The sequence below is a fragment of the Bipolaris victoriae genome (assembly GCF_000527765.1).
Source record: "Bipolaris victoriae FI3 unplaced genomic scaffold scaffold_75, whole genome shotgun sequence".
Classification (NCBI taxonomy): Eukaryota; Fungi; Ascomycota; class Dothideomycetes; order Pleosporales; family Pleosporaceae; genus Bipolaris; species Bipolaris victoriae.
The window spans coordinates 870-18,109 of record NW_014575317.1 but is presented as its reverse complement, the minus strand read 5'-3'; the positions used below and the strand labels follow the sequence as shown (position 1 = coordinate 18,109).

Sequence of the window (17,240 nt, the reverse complement as noted above, 5' to 3'; positions counted from 1 at the left end):
ACAATCACAAGTCTCTATCTATCCCTTTTTCAATCTTCATCTCAAACATTGCTCAGATTCGCTTCTCGCTAGCTTAATTTATATGCGCATACTCTCGGCAATAACCTTGTACTCTTTCCTCTTCTTCTGCATGCCCTTGCCCCCCAGCTTAACTTTGAGTACACCAATCCACTTGGCTAGGCCGGGGAAAAGCACTCTCTCGCTCACATATGCGAGGGCAAAATTGCCGAGGCCCAGGGTGAGGATGAAGATTTTGAAGGGGACATCCATGTAAGTGAGTTCCATGGCTTGCATGACCCATTTGGCGGGATCGAACAGCATGTACAGAGTAATTGCGAGGGTGACGAAGATGGTGGTGATGAAGGGGAGGTTACGGGACATGGGTTCGCGGTAGGGTTTGCCTACGCTGAGGACAACGGCCGAGAGAATGTATTGGAAGCAGCTTGTCAAGAAAAGGGCCGTGTTTTGCGAGTTCAACGAGTTGCTGTGGTTCTTATCGATGACCGGTGGGAGGTACCACTCCTGTTTCTGGACAAAGTGGAAAGCAATGAACTGAGCCAGGATACAGAGGATCATTTGTCCAAGCAGCGGGGTAAGCACCTTGCGGGATACCAGATTTGCAGTTGGGCGTTTGCGACTGAGGATAGGGTATGCACCTGACCAACCCATGAAGATGGCGATGGGGAGGATAAGCAAGAGGTCGATAAAGAGGAACTGGAAGTCGCCAAGATTGCTGGCGCTGGCATACAGAAATGAGACGGAGCAAAACTGTATCGCGCTGTACAAGCTCATATACTTGAAGCAGCTGAAGCTTGTTACAAGCGCTGCGCGACCCTCTTTGATGACCTGAGGCACACAGCTAATGTCGAATTGGCGGGACGTAAAAGGAGCGGCAACTGATGCTTCAGCCTCGGAAAGAGAGATGCCCACGTCAGCGGCTTTGAGCGCTCCACAGTCGTTTGCACCATCACCGCAAAAGCCGACGCAGTAGTCAATTGATTGCAATTTCTCAACCAGTTCATGCTTCTCGTCGGGCGACATACGGGCGAAGACCTGACCGCAGACGAGCATCTCACGGAGCACGGATTCGGATGCGAAATCAACAATCCAGCGGAAGACATCACCACTTACTGCCAAGCTGTAGTTGCGCAGGTTGGAAATGTCATACGGAAGGGACACATCGGCCTCAGGTGGCGGTGGAAGAGGCTTGAGCGTTGTATCATCGAGCTTGAAAACCGGGTCATCGACACTTTCCCAACAAAGCTTCGACAAGGCGGTGCGTGAATCACCTTCTGCAAAGTGGGGGACAAAGCAATGGGCCGTCTTGTTGATCAGGCCGCATTCACGAGCAACACTGATGGCAGTAAGGATGTTGTCACCAGTACACATAACCTTGCGAATATTGGCGCGCTCAAGCTCTTCGATGACTGGAGCCGTGCTGTCCTTGAGCTTGTTCTCAAAAATGATGAAACCGACAAAGTCAAGGCCACTTTCGGCCTCTTCTCTCTTCATCTTTTGAGTCTTGAGCCAGTTGAGCTTTGGAATTGTCTTGGTAGCACAAGCGATGACGCGGAAGCCACGGTGCGTGTAAAAAGCGAGAAGCTCTTCATAATCAGTGGGGAAGCTGTCGGCACGGCAGATCTCTTTCATGACTTCAGGTGCGCCCTTGACGTAGACTTGGCCGCTCTTTGACCCGAACTGTCTCACAATAACGCTGGCTCTCCGGAGTTGCGAGACAAACTCAAACGATTTGATGACGCCAAGCTCGACTTGCTTTCGGCTGGCCTCGTCTTCGACGTCATCGATATCATACTCGCGGCCTGGTGGTGGACGAGCAACGGACGGTGACAGTTTCTGCTCAGGGTCTTCATCGCCCGAGTTACCATTTTGCTCACCTTCTTCGTAGCTCCAGCCAGTGAAGTCAAACATCTTGACGTCCAATGGGTCGCCGACTAGTTCGTTATCAATCTTGCGTAGTGAGTGACAAGTAGCCATGGTGTAGAGAATGGTTTTGTGGGCGTGGTATTCGACAGTTGGGTCACGATCATGCTGCGACGCTGGCAAGATGTCATAGGAGTCTGGAAGAAGCTCGCTGAACCTATTGCGGGGCCGCTCAACTACACGGACACCCAGCACATCTAGGCCCTCTTCGGTGAGTGTTCCAGTCTTGTCGAAGCAGACGACATCAAGCTTGCCACCGACATTAACTCTTTGTGGACTGATACAGAAAATTTGCTTCTGTTTTAACCGCGAAAGTGCAAAGCTCGTACCGATGGTGAGAGTGGCCGGAAGAGCGGGAGGGACAACAATGGTAATCAAGTCGAGCGCGCGTACAACAATCAAGTGCCATTCAAGGCCGAGATGGACAAAGTTGATAAACGAGGCAACAAAGCCAATCATGGCAATCATAGCCATGACGGAGATGTACCGGAAAGAGTCGCGGTAGAACTTGAAGCCCGAAGGCTTGGGGAAGAGCATTGATCTGACTAATGCGCCCTTGGTGGTGTTGAAGCCAGTTCGGACGACCATGGCCAATGCAGCAGCCTCATCGTCTACATGGTCTTCGTGCGGTCTGCGGGCGCGGATGATCTTGGTTCCACTGAACAACATATGGCGGGCAACCTCTGGATGAACGGCGGAAGCGCTAAGATCCAACAGATCCAGTGACTGGTTTGTGACGGGGATTTTGGACACGGGAATAGACTCGCCGGTCAGCATGCTCTCGTTGACGATGCAGTCTCCGGATAAGAGTAAACTGTCACATGGGAACTGTGTAAGTGCAGGATCGGTGACTTCGTAAACGTCTCCAGGTACGAGTTCTGCAGAATCGAGGTGCGTCCAGAAGCCACTGCGCAACACGCGTACTTCGCATTCGAACTTGGACACTTCGCGCAGGCGTCTCATGGAAGCCTTGGTCTCCACCAGTGTCGTGACGATACTAACGGCAGAAATGATGAAGATGGCACAGGCGTAGTAGTAGTACTCGTCGAGAGACCAGAGGATCAAACTGGCAATCTGGAAAACATAGAAGGGATGAAAAACCTCGTCGACCAAAAGCTGGCCGACCGTCTTCTCGGCGATGTCGATCATGTTTTTGCCAAAGACTAACTCCCGGTAGTCGCGCTCATCGTTGTCGAGACCCTCACGGAGAGCCAGGACATCGGTCCAGCTGGGGTCTTTCCAGGTATTGGCCAGCACAAATTTGTCCTTGATGGGGTGGTAGACGAAGCGGATGTAGCGGTAGTCCAAGCATCGAAGCTCGCGAATAAGCGGATCGTCATCTTCGTCCCATTCTCTCGGACGGCCTTTTTCGGGGTCTCCGAACACGGTGGACAGCGAGCGTCCATAGGTTTGGCGACTGATGTTCTGTACCGCAAATTCTCCCCACTGGTTCTCGACGACAATCCAGTCGCACTCTTTCAAGGGCGCACTCTTTCCCACAATGGCTACTCTCCATCGTGGCAACCATCTGAACATGAGCCAGCCGAGACCCAGTGTGGCGGCGCACAGCAGCGCATACAGGGCGTATCCAAAGGGCGACGTTTTAAAGCCAGCAACGACAATGGTCAAGTCTTCGGTCATGATGTAAATCTTCTGGTTCGACCTGCGTCCTCTCCAGTCGGCGCCCGAACCCGCGCTGCTTGTTGACGAGCGCCTTCGTAGCAGCGGTCGCTCCGATGATTTCCTGCTGCCACCACTTGACTTGCGCCGTGAGCCACTCGACTTGCGCCGTGATGGCGAGGGTGAGGGCGAGGACGACGACAAGCCTGCCTCAAGATCCTCCGTTTCTTCGCCATTCTCATCGGCGTAGCCATTGTATACACTTTCGCCATCTTCCAGTATGGCGCTATCCTCGTCATCAGTGCCCTCGCCCGAATCCTGCTCTTCATCATAGAATGCGAAACTCGTCAGACTGGCGCTCGAGTCTGCGCGCGAACGGCGGTGTCGGAATCCAGATACACTCGTAGGGACGCTCTCGCTCATGGGACCGGAGAAGACCTGGATAGTTTTGGGCGTCAGCTGCTGGCCAGGCTTCTTACTACCGCGAGGCTTGTACGGGGGACGGGGAGGGGCCATGGGCGCGAGTTCGTATACCTCATCTTGGGCCATTTCGACATCTTCCATGAAGCTTGCCCTAGGCCAATTAGTCGCGCATGGCCTCAAGCTGCCTGCAGCACATACTCGCTGATATGGGAGCCACGGCGGTACATGCCGCTTCTCCTTCGTGACGACCGCCGGTCGGGACTCTCACTGTCTGCCATGATGACGTTGGGCGAGTTTTCCTTTGATTGAACTATCTGGCCATGGCGCGCATGGGGGAGAGTGAGAGGAAGAAAGAAACTCCAAGTTTTCCAGGTCGCGTCTCGGTTCGGCAGAGTTGGAGGATGATAGTCGGCCGTGCTTTGCTAGCTATGACGAAACACGGTTACTTCCGCTAGTCAGGGCCCAGCCTCCATTTACGGTACTTTGATCCCGACACCACCACCGCAATAATGTTCGCGATGGCCTTCAAAAGGAACAAACATTTTCAAAATGCAAGCTATGGTTATAGCGAGACGCATTTCGTATTGGCTTATGTTGCTCATTCTCTGACTATCTGAGATTGGCAGTTGAGCGACATTGTGGAAACAAACATGTGTTAGCAGTACTCTAATTTGACCAACCAGCAACTATCTACTGCAAAAACCTATGACCCTCTCTTCGCCCTCACAAACGCCTCTGTATCATCCAATGCATCTTGAACCGCCTTGATTGTGCCAGGCGGAAACCCGATAAACCCGTGCGGCGCCCCGTGATAAATCTTGACTATACTTTCGTTTCCCCACATAGCCCACTTGCTACCCATCATGACACTATCATCTAGCAGCGGATCTTCACTTCCACATGTGAACAGCGCAGGCGGCAACTTCTTTCCCCTCAAGTCAGCCCAAAATGGGCTTATCGACGGGTCGCGGCGCTGCTCTTCCGTCGTGTTGGGGAGCAAGGCGTCAATGTACGATTTCATGACATCGTGGTCGATTACCAAATGTGTCTCGTGGTGCAAGACGTGTGGTAGAAATGAGGACATGTCGAAGCAGCCAAAATGAAGGAGTAGGCCTTTGAATGCAAATTCTGGCATCGTCTCCAGCAAATGCAAGGCAACTAGGCAGGCGAGATGACCTCCAGCAGACTATGTGTATTCGTCAGCTTTCAAGTTTTGGCTTAGTTAGGATAACTTGAGGATATCCATACTTCACCACCTGTGAACATCAATTCTCCGCCAAAGACTGTTGGTCCGTTCTTCACTAGCCACTCAGCGGCGTCATAACAGTCTTCTGCGCCTGCGGGCCAGGGGTCCTCCGGCGCAAGCCGATATCCAATTGACACAACTGTAACGTCAAAATGGTCGGCCATGTACTTGAGATACGGATCTTGGCTTCGCAAAATGAGTCAGTTTCTTCTGTTTGTTGTGCGTCTTAAGAAACTATCGTAAACCTACTAAGCCTCGCTCATCAAAACCCATCCACCGCCGTGGATGTGCATGTGAATGCCATTGCTCTTACCGCTGCTCGGCTTGAAGACACGGTATGGAATCTCTCTTCCGGCTTCTCGCGAAGGCAGCGCTCCGTTGACACCTTCAGGGAGAACAATGGGTTTTGGCAATGGCGTCTTGCCCTCCCATCTCATCTTTCGGTATTCTGCCGCGCCAACCTTTTTTGCACGTAAGTCCCATAGCCAAAAATCTAATGAGAAGTGTATGTGAAAATCAATACATACCTCATACCATCTTGGTCCATCTGCCCATATCTTGATCAATCTGTCGTTAAACTCCAGCGTTTGTTTATCGATGGTGCTGCGATCAAACTTGGATGCATCTACCGTCACATCCGATTTCAGCGTCATGATCAAATCGTATGTAGTAACTATGGCTTTTGGCTGTCTCTTTTCTGACTTCAACAAACGCGGCCTTGGGTTAAGGAGAAAGAATAAAAGTCTTGAAACGAAGAAAGAATGTAAAGGCCACCTAGAAGACGTACATATTACTACTGCCGTAATGACAATGTGACACCTCCATCCGTGTTCGGCTCCGATAGGCCATGGAGGTGGGGGCGGGGTACGACGTTGAACAGCCACGCTCCCAGCTATCTCCGTCGCTCGCATTAGAGAGAGCCGCTCCGTACCTGCATGTCGGCTTACTGGATTGGACGGAGCCGGAAGATAGCATGACTCTTGACAATTGACAATGCCATGTAACGTCGCATCGCTCACCCAGGCCGGGCACTAGCAAAGGACCGACATGATACGTTTATCTCGTGCAAACAAAAGACCGGGGGCAGGGTAGACGAGCAAACTTGTATTTGATAGGATATCCAAGGAAATTAGTAATTACACACTTTCATCGCCCAACTTTGGACTGCATCCTACTCGATGATATCGACGTATGTCCATTGACCTGCCCTCCCTTTACTCGCGGTTTGGTCTGCCGCTTGTCCGGGACAAACATCGACTTGATGACTGATAAAACAATCGCTGCGGTCCGGAAGGGATACATGGAGATATCCCAGACCAGTTGCAACATGCTACTAATTGTCCCAGCTATCCAACTAATTGTCACAGTGATGATGCCTGGGCGGTGGCCAGTTCTGGCTGCGGCGGCAGCAAGCGCGAGCGTATCTTGAAGGCGAGCCTCCAGGTCTTGAAAACGTGCCTCAATCTGAAGGGTTTGCGCCATATGGCGCTTCTCATATCGTCTGACGGCGCGATTGAGCGCATCGAGTTGCAGTTGCGTAGTCTGGCGGATTTCGGTGCTGAGCTTCTCTACGTCTACCTGGTTGGTATTTTTGTTGTTGGAGGAGGACGCGCCGTCGAGACGGCTTTCGAGCTCGGCTATACGCTGCGAAAGTTGTTGCGCATCGGCGGGTCGAATTGGACCCCTCGGCGTATCTCGCACAATGCGCTGTAGGTGCAATATGCGCTCAGTACGCATCTTGATTAGACGATTGACTGGCGGAATCTCTGCGATCAGTAGGAAGATGCTCAGGTTGGCGTCGGAGACTATGCCTTCGGCGCGCATCAACTGCCCTCGCACGGTATGCATGAGGAGCGCCCCGAGAAGCGGACCCAGGAAACATCCAACAAACGCCAGTAGCTCTGATCGCTTCAGAGCCTCGCGAGCCTCCTGCTGTGCTGGCGATGTCACTGAAGGCGCAGGGCTCATGTCACCCTGCTCCTGGCTTGCTCCGTCGCCAACACCCTCGGCTATGTCATGTACGTCGTTTTCGTTTACTTCATGGATGGTGTCATCGTACGTTTCGTCGTCGGCTTCATCGCTGATGTATCGTCTTTGCTGGGCATCACGGTAACAGTCCCTGCGTCCTGTCAGTGAGGCTCGCTCTGTCCACGCTCTCCGCCCGCAATGGCTGGCTGCAGCTTACCATGGCACCTTGACACTCAAGTGCAGGAACCAGCCCGCCAACACCAATATCAGCACATCAGTCGCAATCACAGCGCCGTTCTCCACCGTCAAGCCTATAATGGCAGGCACAACCGCAGCCACGACGGGCAGCGCAATCCACCGTGAAGGCTCATCCGAGGCGGCATCTTGCCTGTCCATGTCATACTTGACACCCGTCCTCGGTAGGTTGTCTGTTGAGGACCAGAGCGAGGGTCGCGTGTCCGAGAGGTCTGATACAAGAGAACTGCGGCGGCGAGAGACTGCAGTGGGTGGCGTCGACGGCTGTACACTCTCGCCAAAGATGGCAGCGCGGTTCAGCATCCTCTGGCGTAGCTGGGGAGTAATGGCATGGCTCTCGGATGAGGGCGCGCCATCCATTGCGAGGGCGTGGCAGGCGAGAGTTGGCTAACAGGCAAATGCCGTGTATCTATGTACGTATGTAGTATGTATGTACAACGTCACCGTCAAGACACTCGGGGTGATGGCGGGAAAAAGCCGCCGCTGCTCAGATGCGTGTATCGATGTGGTCCTGCTAATGGGCACAGGCGCTGGCACTGCATAGCTGAAGCCGTGGGCGAGTCTCCCATGCGCCAGGCCGGCGGTCGTGTGCCGTAGGTAGTGGAAGACGCCTCGGGTCTCCCAGGTGGTTTACGTCATCCGATACTTAGTACCCGCCGGTGCGAGCAGTCGCAATCATGTATTGGATACATACATCCATACATGTGTATGTATGTAGCTAGAACGAGCATTGCTGTCGAGCCTCTTTACTTCTGCCATTTTGCTTTCCGCAGGCAGTTGAGATGCCAATGGTCCAGCCGTCTTCTCAACGTCAGAATGGTCAGATGATTGCGCGTCTCCCCGTCCCATCTGCCATCGGCAACCATGCACCATCGGATTCGTAATCCCTGTCACATTGCAGTCGGACCGCCTGAGCACAACGCGCTACACGGGAAGAAGCAACACTGTGAGCTGTACTTGGTGGGAAACAGCCACGCAAAGCCATAAGCACCATTGACTCAATCGAGCAGCTTGTCGTTGCTTCTGCTGCCTGATCCCACCCTCCCGAGATACTCCCCTAATCACCATCTTCTCCAGGACACCGGCCTCCAGATTCTGACAAAACAGGAAGCTGCATGCACTACCTATCCACAAGTACCGACACATGTTTACCCCCTGGAGTTGGTAACCTTGCTCGACGTGACAAGACCCCTCACTTTGGATAAATGCCATCTGTACGCCCTGATCTGCACTGAGCCACAGAAGCGAACTCAACACATAAAGTGCACATGAAATGCTCTGTCATTGCCTCAGTCATAATCACAAACATGTCTCGCCTCCCATCTGCTGGATTTCTATTCAGAATGAACCGTCTTCGTCACTTTTCCTATTCAGACCCAAAAACGGATTGGTGAAAGTCTCACCTCAATCACCACCGACTCCGCGACTACAACCAGGCATCACCTACACCAATTCCCCCTGTGTCGGTGCGACGGAACAGTCTGTTTGAACAAGTCTCCAAACGACTCGACGAGTGGCTCTGCCAAGATGGCCGTGGAGCAAAACGACCGACTTTCACCACTCAAGTGAGCGTAAGTCATCCAACAGCACCTATTGACCATTATTGAAGATTGAGACATCAACTCAGTCTATTGAGTTCTCTGCCGCGCTCACCCACAGTACGAGCTCACAAAAGCTGCGAGGCTCGAGACGGACTTCTTGCCAAACTCTACGTTACCCATATACGTTCCTCAATCTCGACTTTCCCATAAATTTACTCGACACGCCCTGACAAATTTCTTGTGTCGTAGCATCGCCCATATTCGCCCATTCTCCAAGACCGACAACCTAAGCGATGCCGTCCGGGGCGGTAGATGTCCTCGACAGTGGCACAGCCTACCCGAAAGGGTACTCGATGGATGCTCCCATCTACACCCAGGCAATTCTTTTCCCAGCCTTCGCTTTCCCGGCATGGATACTCTGCGTTCCAGCAATGGTCTGGCACTTCCGGCAAGCCAACATTGCCGCTGGTTCAAACGTACTATGGATCATCCTTCACAACTTCTTCAACTCCATCAACGCTCTCATATGGCCGCGCGACAATCTGCTCGAATGGTGGGATGGCAATGTATGGTGCGACATCCATGTGCGGATCCAGGTTGCGAGCTACGTAGGCGTTGCAGCATCTGCGGCAATGATCACGCGCAAGCTAGCTAGGGTCATGGACACTCGCAACATTACCGTCTCAAGCAGTCGCAACAGCAGGATCAGAGAGAAGGTTTGGGAATTAGTATGGTGCTGGGGAGCCCCAATGGTCCTGGCCATTGTTTACTACGTCGTTCAACCGGCTCGCTACACCATCTACGGCATCGTGGGCTGTCAATCTACCTATGATAATTCATGGCCAAGCCTCGTCCTGAGTATCATGTGGTTTCCAATCACCATGGCCTTTGCCACGTTTTGGTCGAGTGAGTCTTTTCTCCTGGATGACATCCATATGTTGATCAGGTCGCCGCTAACATAGCCAAACAGTCCTACTTGTATATCGACTCTATCGCTACCGAAAAGAGTTCCACAGCCTGGTCGTCGCTCAGAACACCACAACATCTCGTTTTGTCCGACTCTTCATTCTCAGCGTGACAATCAGCCTGGTTTATCTCACTTATTCCATCTACATCACTGTTGAAGCTTCTTTTGTCCTGACTGAATCGTACTCCTGGTCCTATGTCCATGACCCAGTCAGATTCAACACCATCATTCACGTACCAGTGCAAGGCAAGGTCTCCTACGACAAATGGATCCAGGTGATTACTGGATATGTTGTCTTTCTGCTCTTCGGCACTGGCGTTGATGCATACAACTTCTACAGAAAGGCCATGGTCAGCATGGGCCTAGGCAAAGTATGGCCGAGTCTGCACGAGCCAAGACGGAATGGGCAGCGAACGCCCTCGAGCTTTATAGCTGCCAGATCATGGACCAGCAGTGTATCGAGCAAGGCAAAAAGTTTGCTTTGGTCATCCAAATCTGATTCCACCGCCTCGGTTGGCGATGCGTACGCCGACTTTCCTCGCAGCAACTCTGTCGCCCTGGACTCTTTCCCGGCTGTGAGTAACGGCGATGCCGAAACCGCACTGATTACAGGAAACCAAGGTCAGACTGAATCCTCTACCCCGCCGATACGGCCGTCCTCCTTCAAGCGATGGTTTGCTCGTTCCAATATTGGTGGTTCAGTGCTACCGTTATTCAATTACCGCAACATCACTGAAGTTGCAATCAATGACACAGCCAAATTGCCAGCCCCGGTCGCGTCGCCTGGTGTGCACGCCCACGTTTGGGCTGGCGAGGACGCTCCTACCGGGCGGGCTAGCGAGGGCGAAGGTGTTTTTGTCTCACGTGAAGTGTATCAACATCGACATGACTTGCACGACAAAGAGAGTGACTCAAAGTCAACTTACCTCTGGGTCAATGGCAAGGTTTGATCATCTCATCCTTTGCGTACTTTGTAGCAGGAGCTTAACTATCATGTTCAGGAGCGCTGTGCGCATAAAGCGTGGGTGGTCCTTTTCGGCAGTCATTCACTTCTCTCAGAAGCATACTTTGGCAACGGAAAATTTCCTTGTCTACTATTTTTTTCTCCCCTAAATTATATTAATGACACCAATATTGAAGCTGCATCTATACCTGCTTAATGTTCACATCCACAATGACCAAGAGATGCTCAAGTATGCACATGTGCACCCATGGACTGCGCAATCTTCAAAATGCACAAGGAACGTAAGTACGCATACGACCTTTGGCCTTCTGGCGCTCTCTCGTCTTGACCAAGCCCTTTTCCAAACGTCCGTTGTTTCTCGGTTAACACCAAGTTCACACGAAGCGCTTTATTACATCATAACACCTCAGCTGAGCTCAGTCCTCGGCATGTCATTCTCTATCACGCGACATCACGCACACAAACAGCAAGCGAGGGGCAATTGTCGTGAAGCATTTTTGATTCCGTTATCGCATGTTCACATGGTGACAGGTCAGTCAAAGGCAAGCATCCACAGCGGGACGCGAACCGGTGTTAGAGAGACCGTCGTAATCTCATGTTCAAGTAAACTCCCAGAGAACCTCAACGTGCCACATGGGCAATTGACCAGCCTCCCATAACGTTCCTCAATCCGGCACAATCGTTTCCTCCCGAGAAAAATCATTGATAGCTCGCGTGTGGCATCCGACCGTATGACGTAACGGGGGGTCGGAATGCGCGTTGCAGCAAAATGGCGCAAACTAGGCGGAAGGCTGTGCGCAAAAAACAAGTCGTTCATCCATCATTTTGGATCAGAGTTGAGGCGATGGGCTGCTGAGATCGAGGGGCGAGTAGTTTATTTGCTGCAAACCTGGTTAATTCCATGCACAAAGCCATGTTGGCATTGGCGTCACTTACGAACGAGCCCTCGTCTTTCTTCTCTTGCGCTTGAGACGTCGAACACGCTTCTTCCTCCATTTGGCTCTCATCTTGTCGGCGGGCTGTGGAGTGAGGTCAGCGGCTGCAATTGATAGATGGTGGATTGATTGAAGGGCAGAGACGCTCGCAAAGCGAGAGCGACGCTGAGCTGTGCATTACAGAGGACATGGTAGCCCGCGGAGAGTAACTTACATTGCTGTCTAGATGAGTGTCGTGAGTGTAGAACAAAGGTTCAAGGTTGACTGAACGAAATACCTAGGTGGGAGCGGGGCTCGCTTAGCCAAAGCGGTTTAGCGGCCCGACCTTGAGCAGGTGCCAAGTTCACGCGCGTCGCGTCACTTTTTCTTCCTGGGAGCCTCGCACAGACATTGATTCATGGACATGCGACATTACTTTAGTATCGATGCAGTATTGATAACGATACGCCATGGCAGGCCAGGTGGTAGGATGGCTGCAGGTTGTTGTGGCTGGTGATGACGCTCGCGGTGCGCTGCAGCTCATTCTCCATTGAGCCATGGCCAGCATACTAACCAACATAGGAACCCAACGCAGTGCTATCGAGGTTTGCGGTAACGAGCACTTCTACCTTGGGAGAGACACCGAGCTCTGGTGAGACGAAGGCGCTAGCCACCTTGGCCGTGGCGTGGCATGATCTGACCTCATTTACAGTCGCTATACGTGGTGTGACGATCTTACCGTTTCTCGGCTGCATCTGCGTATCCACTGCATTCTTTATGAACAAGACCCGATCTCTAACATCGCACCCTTTGTATATGCGACTGACCTATCAGCCAATGGCACCTACTTGAAGAAGCGTGATTCCGGATCTGTTCCATGCCAGGATGATGAGATTCTCATGGGCCGCAATAACACCTTCCTTCTGGGTCATGGGGACGAGCTCAATATCTCCGATACTATCACACTGATCTACTTGTCGAAAAGTCCCGTGCAATCTGTTGACATGACACCTACCCAGGAAATGGAAATTCAAGCGTTCAGCTCGCGATATCTCGTCACTACCCGCATGCTGGGTGAAGGCGGATATGGCAAGGTACTCGTGGGCGTAGTTCGAGAAACCCAAAAACAACTCGCTTGCAAAGTTGTCCGACTAGATAGACTTCCTATGAACACGGTGAGTTCGCCAATAGCCGGTCGAGACCAGCATGCGCCCCAGCCAAGGGACCGATGTCATCGAGAGTTCAAGATTCTCAAAAATCTTAGTCATCCTAACATTATCGCCCTTGAAAAAGTATTTTGCAGCCATGACAACATCTACATATTCCAGGAGCTCATAACCGGCGGTGACTTGTTTTCTTTTCTTGAATTCAAAGGCGGTCGTCTTGATAGCACACAAGCGTCAGCTATCGTTTTTCAAATCTTGAAGGGGATCGAGTATCTACACAAACTAGGCATTGTACATCGAGACCTCAAACCTGACAATATCTTGATGTCGTCACTAGAAGACACAACCCGCGTCGTCATTGCCGATTTTGGCAATTCGCGATTTCTTCCCTGTGAGAGCAACCAAGCCACTAAATACCAACGAATGTTTTCGCATGTCGGCACTTTGGAATATGCAGCGCCGGAAATTCACCACGCTAACCCAGTCATTCCGGCGGGAAATGGGTACTCGAAGAGTGTAGATATGTGGTCTGTCGGCTCGCTCACAGCTACTATCCTCTCAGGCGATCACTTGTTTACCGATCGCAATCATCCTGACTACCATAAGAATCCACAAGGCGTCATTGTGGGGCTCGTAGCCATCTGCGACTTGAGCGCTCTTCACGATGAACATCATCCATCATGGAGGCTGATCGGTCTTCACCCAAAGGATTTCGTTAGGAAGCTGCTGGTACTGAATGAAGAAAGCAGGATGACGGCTACTAAGGCTCTGAACCATTCTTGGTTTACATCTCAATCGGAGAGCCTTGAAAAGCAGTATGCCTCCTCAATTGCGAACTGGAAACCTCAAAAAAGAGACCTTCAGCTTGTCGAAGACATAAGCAGGCTCTTGCCTAACTCTGTGATCAACGATGTACCCGGTGGACTCTCGTGTCAAGCCATTAGATCTGAAAGCGATACCCCACCCCAGTTTGATACAACCGCTTACCTAACTTCAAAAGATCCAGTTGTTCGGTCGCCTTACCCAAAACAAGTCTCGAGCTCGCCAATAGTCCGAAATGAAACCCCAGATGTGGATGACCATGCACGCGCGAGATGTGATAAGAAATGTTGTTCGAAACACCAAGAGTACATACCTGCAATCAACAGCGATCTACAGTCTTACCAGAATTCAATCCTTCTAGCCGCTGAGAGAGAGGATGGGTCTTACCGGCACAGAAAGCATGTTTGCAAGCGTGGAATGCCATCTAAGAAACGTAGCAAGCTCGTTGGTAGCCTTATCCTCCATGGCTCGTTTTGTGGAGCTGTGCCCGATATGTATAAAAGCAGTGCAAACGACAGTGGGAATTTTATTGATTTGGTTCATGTCAGCAACACACCGATTGAAGAACAGGTGCGCCACGGGGAAAAAATCGAACGAAAATGCGAAAGAAATACCAAGTTGTACCCAGACCAGTGTACGGACCAGGCTTCACGGCAGCTGGCGGAGCAGACACATGATTCGGTTCTAGTACCCGAAACACCCCCAGAATTGCTCTTCATGGACCCGCGATTGTAAGAATCAGTGCGAAACTTGCATCAACAGTCCAAAGATATGTGATTCGAGGCCGGCAATATCACGCATACTTCTGCTCGTAAGGGACGACCGAGACACTCACATTGCGGACGTTAATTTATGTTCCTCGATCTTCGGATGACATGTATAACGATGAAAGCAATCTACAAAGCATCTCCATGCTAGCCAAAGTGAAGATCCATTATCGCATTTCATTGTCGGGACTATACTACCATAAGAACCTAGCATTTATCTTTCCAAGGTGATCTCCGAACCCTGGGGAGGCTTTTTGATATCAACTGATGACCATGTATGATAGCATCAATGTTGAGATTTGCATTTTACGCTCACTGAAAAGCTAGCGGATGTGTCATGGTCAGTGAAGCATCCGGCCTCTTTCCTCTAAATGTAGCCCTGATCGGTGTACATGACAACAATGGCTATGAACAATATGGCGCTACTGATATCATCATTGGAACTTCTAAAGTGACTTGGGTTTCCCCATAATAATGTTGCTCTACGTTTGAATCCCAATATACGTGAACGTTTTCGAGTAATGCCAACTTTTCAATTATTGTGTGCCTGATGAGAAAGAAAGCAAGGGGTCATGAAAGGAGAAAGCCATTTTCAGTGTGCAGGTGAGGCTTGTCACAACATTTTCAATTTTTCCTAGAGAAGGTATCTTGGACGAATGCTGTTGCGCAGTGGACAACAAAAAACAGCTTTCTACACGGGCCACCACTCAACCAAAATCACTAGTAACACGCTAAGAAGTTAGTGAATTTAGAGCTTCGTGATGTCACTACGAAGATACAATTATTTCCATTATTTAGGCGTGCCATCTTTTCTATGTACTAAAGTGATGCATACTAGCCAAAAAACAACAACAAGAGCGGCACCAGTGTCCAGTGTTGCTAACCATGTAAAGCATGTGCAACTTTTTTGAAATATCGCTTTGTTGGACCAATAGGCGGCTGTTAATCTCCGTTGTCGTTACGGCCGCAACATCTGAGCCCGATTGGCTGGAATGCTGATCCGCGAAATGCTACGGCGCTCTCGGATGCGATTGGACTACTGATTGGACATGATACAACATCCAAAGCTGAAGTGAGTACATTGTCTGAGCCTATAAGCATTACAAAGTATTTGCCATAAGTTACATATCTTGTCGTCTACTCGGTGTTCCGAGATAGGGCTCCAACTTGAAAATGTGGTTTGCCCCTGACATCTTCACACATCGTTTATGTGTGCTTGGACAGCGAGCGACATGCTAACTACAACTAGGTGCTTTTGCGATACTTTACTATCAGAAAGGCATTTAGAGTTTCACTAACACGTCGGAGAACCTTCCTAGTGATTATAGCGCACAACTCCTCTCCATGACTATTCCGATAGCAGTGGATGCGACGTGTAAGGCATGTGATTAGGAGCTTGCATATTGCGATAGGGGCTTCGCTTCGAGAAGAGAAACAGTAGTTGTCTCGATCGCCCTTGCTGCGCATTAGTTGCAACGACATTTTAGCATCGTTGAATACAAAGCATGAGACGGAAAACTGAAGATACCAAGGACCTGATTCGCGCAAAGCGCACCAGCACATGTTGGGAAAATGATAATTGCAAGAGCCTTCTCTATAGCTGAATGGAAATATCACCTGATATGAATGATTTGTAGATTTCAACATGCGATAATTATCGCAGAGCTGTGGTCCAAGCCCACTATTTGTTCTCTAAAGAAGAAGAACGACGGAAAAGATGGACTGCGCCAGGACCTAATCGGAATCGCATGATAGGCAGAGAATGGCTACAAAAAGGATCGATGAGGTACAGCTTGAAGGCATCACGGATCATAGAGTGGCACGTCCATGGATCAGTTTGCCAATCAACATCATTACTTGCAACTCCATCCTTGGTTGAAGAGTCAACTCTTGAGAGCTGGATATTATTGAGAATACTGACCACACCGCACTATATGCGCATTATAAGGCTAGTAACCTCGTAGAAAATACATTTACATGCATCAGGAATCGCAAAACACAAAAATTGTAGAGTAGATTTAATCTTTCCAGCTATCACAATCCTTGTTGGATGTTCTATCGTCGTAAGGAATACGAGTTATGTTGGCTACAAAATAGGAAAATATTTTTTTATAAAAGCAAGATCTTCTTCCCTTCAATGGATATCTATCTACTGCAATCACTTCTACACCTTTGTATATACTTCATCTAAGCTACCTCCACCTATTTAACGAAAAACGTTCAAGATGCAGATCAAGGCACTCCTCATTACCCTTTTCTCAAGCCTTGCTCTTGCAAACCCCCTTGGAGCAGTTCAAAAACGTAAGATTTAGGAAATACAAGAATCAGCTCGTTTACTAATAACACTGAGAAACGTAGGCGCCTGCAGCCCTAATAGGACATACGTCATTAGTGCAGGAGATACATTCAGAAGTATCGCGGACATTTTCGACACCGGTGTTTGCGATATAGCTAAGGCAAACAATATATCCAATGTCAACTTGATTATGGTTGGTCAAATGCTGAACATTCCCACTCGATGCAACCCTAAAGACAACATCTCTTGCTTGAGATGAACATCGCTCCTACAGCACGCACGTCATTCGGTTCTTATCAAAAAAATAGTATATCCGCTATCTTTTGCTTGGAGTAAACGTATACTACATC

General features: G+C 50.3%; 4 protein-coding genes across 4 annotated transcripts; 1 reads left to right on the top strand and 3 right to left on the bottom strand.

The window, feature by feature from the left end:
* Window positions 1-78: 78 nt before the first annotated feature.
* On the bottom strand, window positions 79-4,262 carry COCVIDRAFT_28788 (hypothetical protein; the record flags this gene model as incomplete). The annotated part of the gene is made up of 2 exons (XM_014698573.1): window positions 79-4,135; window positions 4,183-4,262. 2 exons carry the CDS (start codon window positions 4,260-4,262, stop codon window positions 79-81), a joined length of 4,137 nt encoding a protein of 1,378 aa, XP_014554059.1.
* A 425-nt stretch (window positions 4,263-4,687) lies between these two features.
* Window positions 4,688-5,883, bottom strand: COCVIDRAFT_28787 (hypothetical protein; the record flags this gene model as incomplete). Its single annotated transcript, XM_014698572.1, has 4 exons — window positions 4,688-5,170; window positions 5,233-5,416; window positions 5,480-5,691; window positions 5,758-5,883. 4 exons carry the CDS (start codon window positions 5,881-5,883, stop codon window positions 4,688-4,690), a joined length of 1,005 nt encoding a protein of 334 aa, XP_014554058.1.
* Window positions 5,884-6,376: 493 nt separating this feature from the next.
* Window positions 6,377-7,813, bottom strand: COCVIDRAFT_39952 (hypothetical protein; the record flags this gene model as incomplete). The annotated part of the gene is made up of 2 exons (XM_014698571.1): window positions 6,377-7,349; window positions 7,416-7,813. The coding sequence occupies 2 exons, from the start codon at window positions 7,811-7,813 to the stop codon at window positions 6,377-6,379; spliced, it is 1,371 nt and encodes a 456-aa protein (XP_014554057.1).
* A 1,474-nt stretch (window positions 7,814-9,287) lies between these two features.
* COCVIDRAFT_39950 (hypothetical protein) lies at window positions 9,288-14,562 on the top strand (the record flags this gene model as incomplete). Its single annotated transcript, XM_014698570.1, has 5 exons — window positions 9,288-9,900; window positions 9,965-10,877; window positions 12,435-12,491; window positions 12,552-13,917; window positions 13,975-14,562. The coding sequence occupies 5 exons, from the start codon at window positions 9,288-9,290 to the stop codon at window positions 14,560-14,562; spliced, it is 3,537 nt and encodes a 1,178-aa protein (XP_014554056.1).
* Between the last annotated feature and the right edge of the window lie 2,678 nt (window positions 14,563-17,240).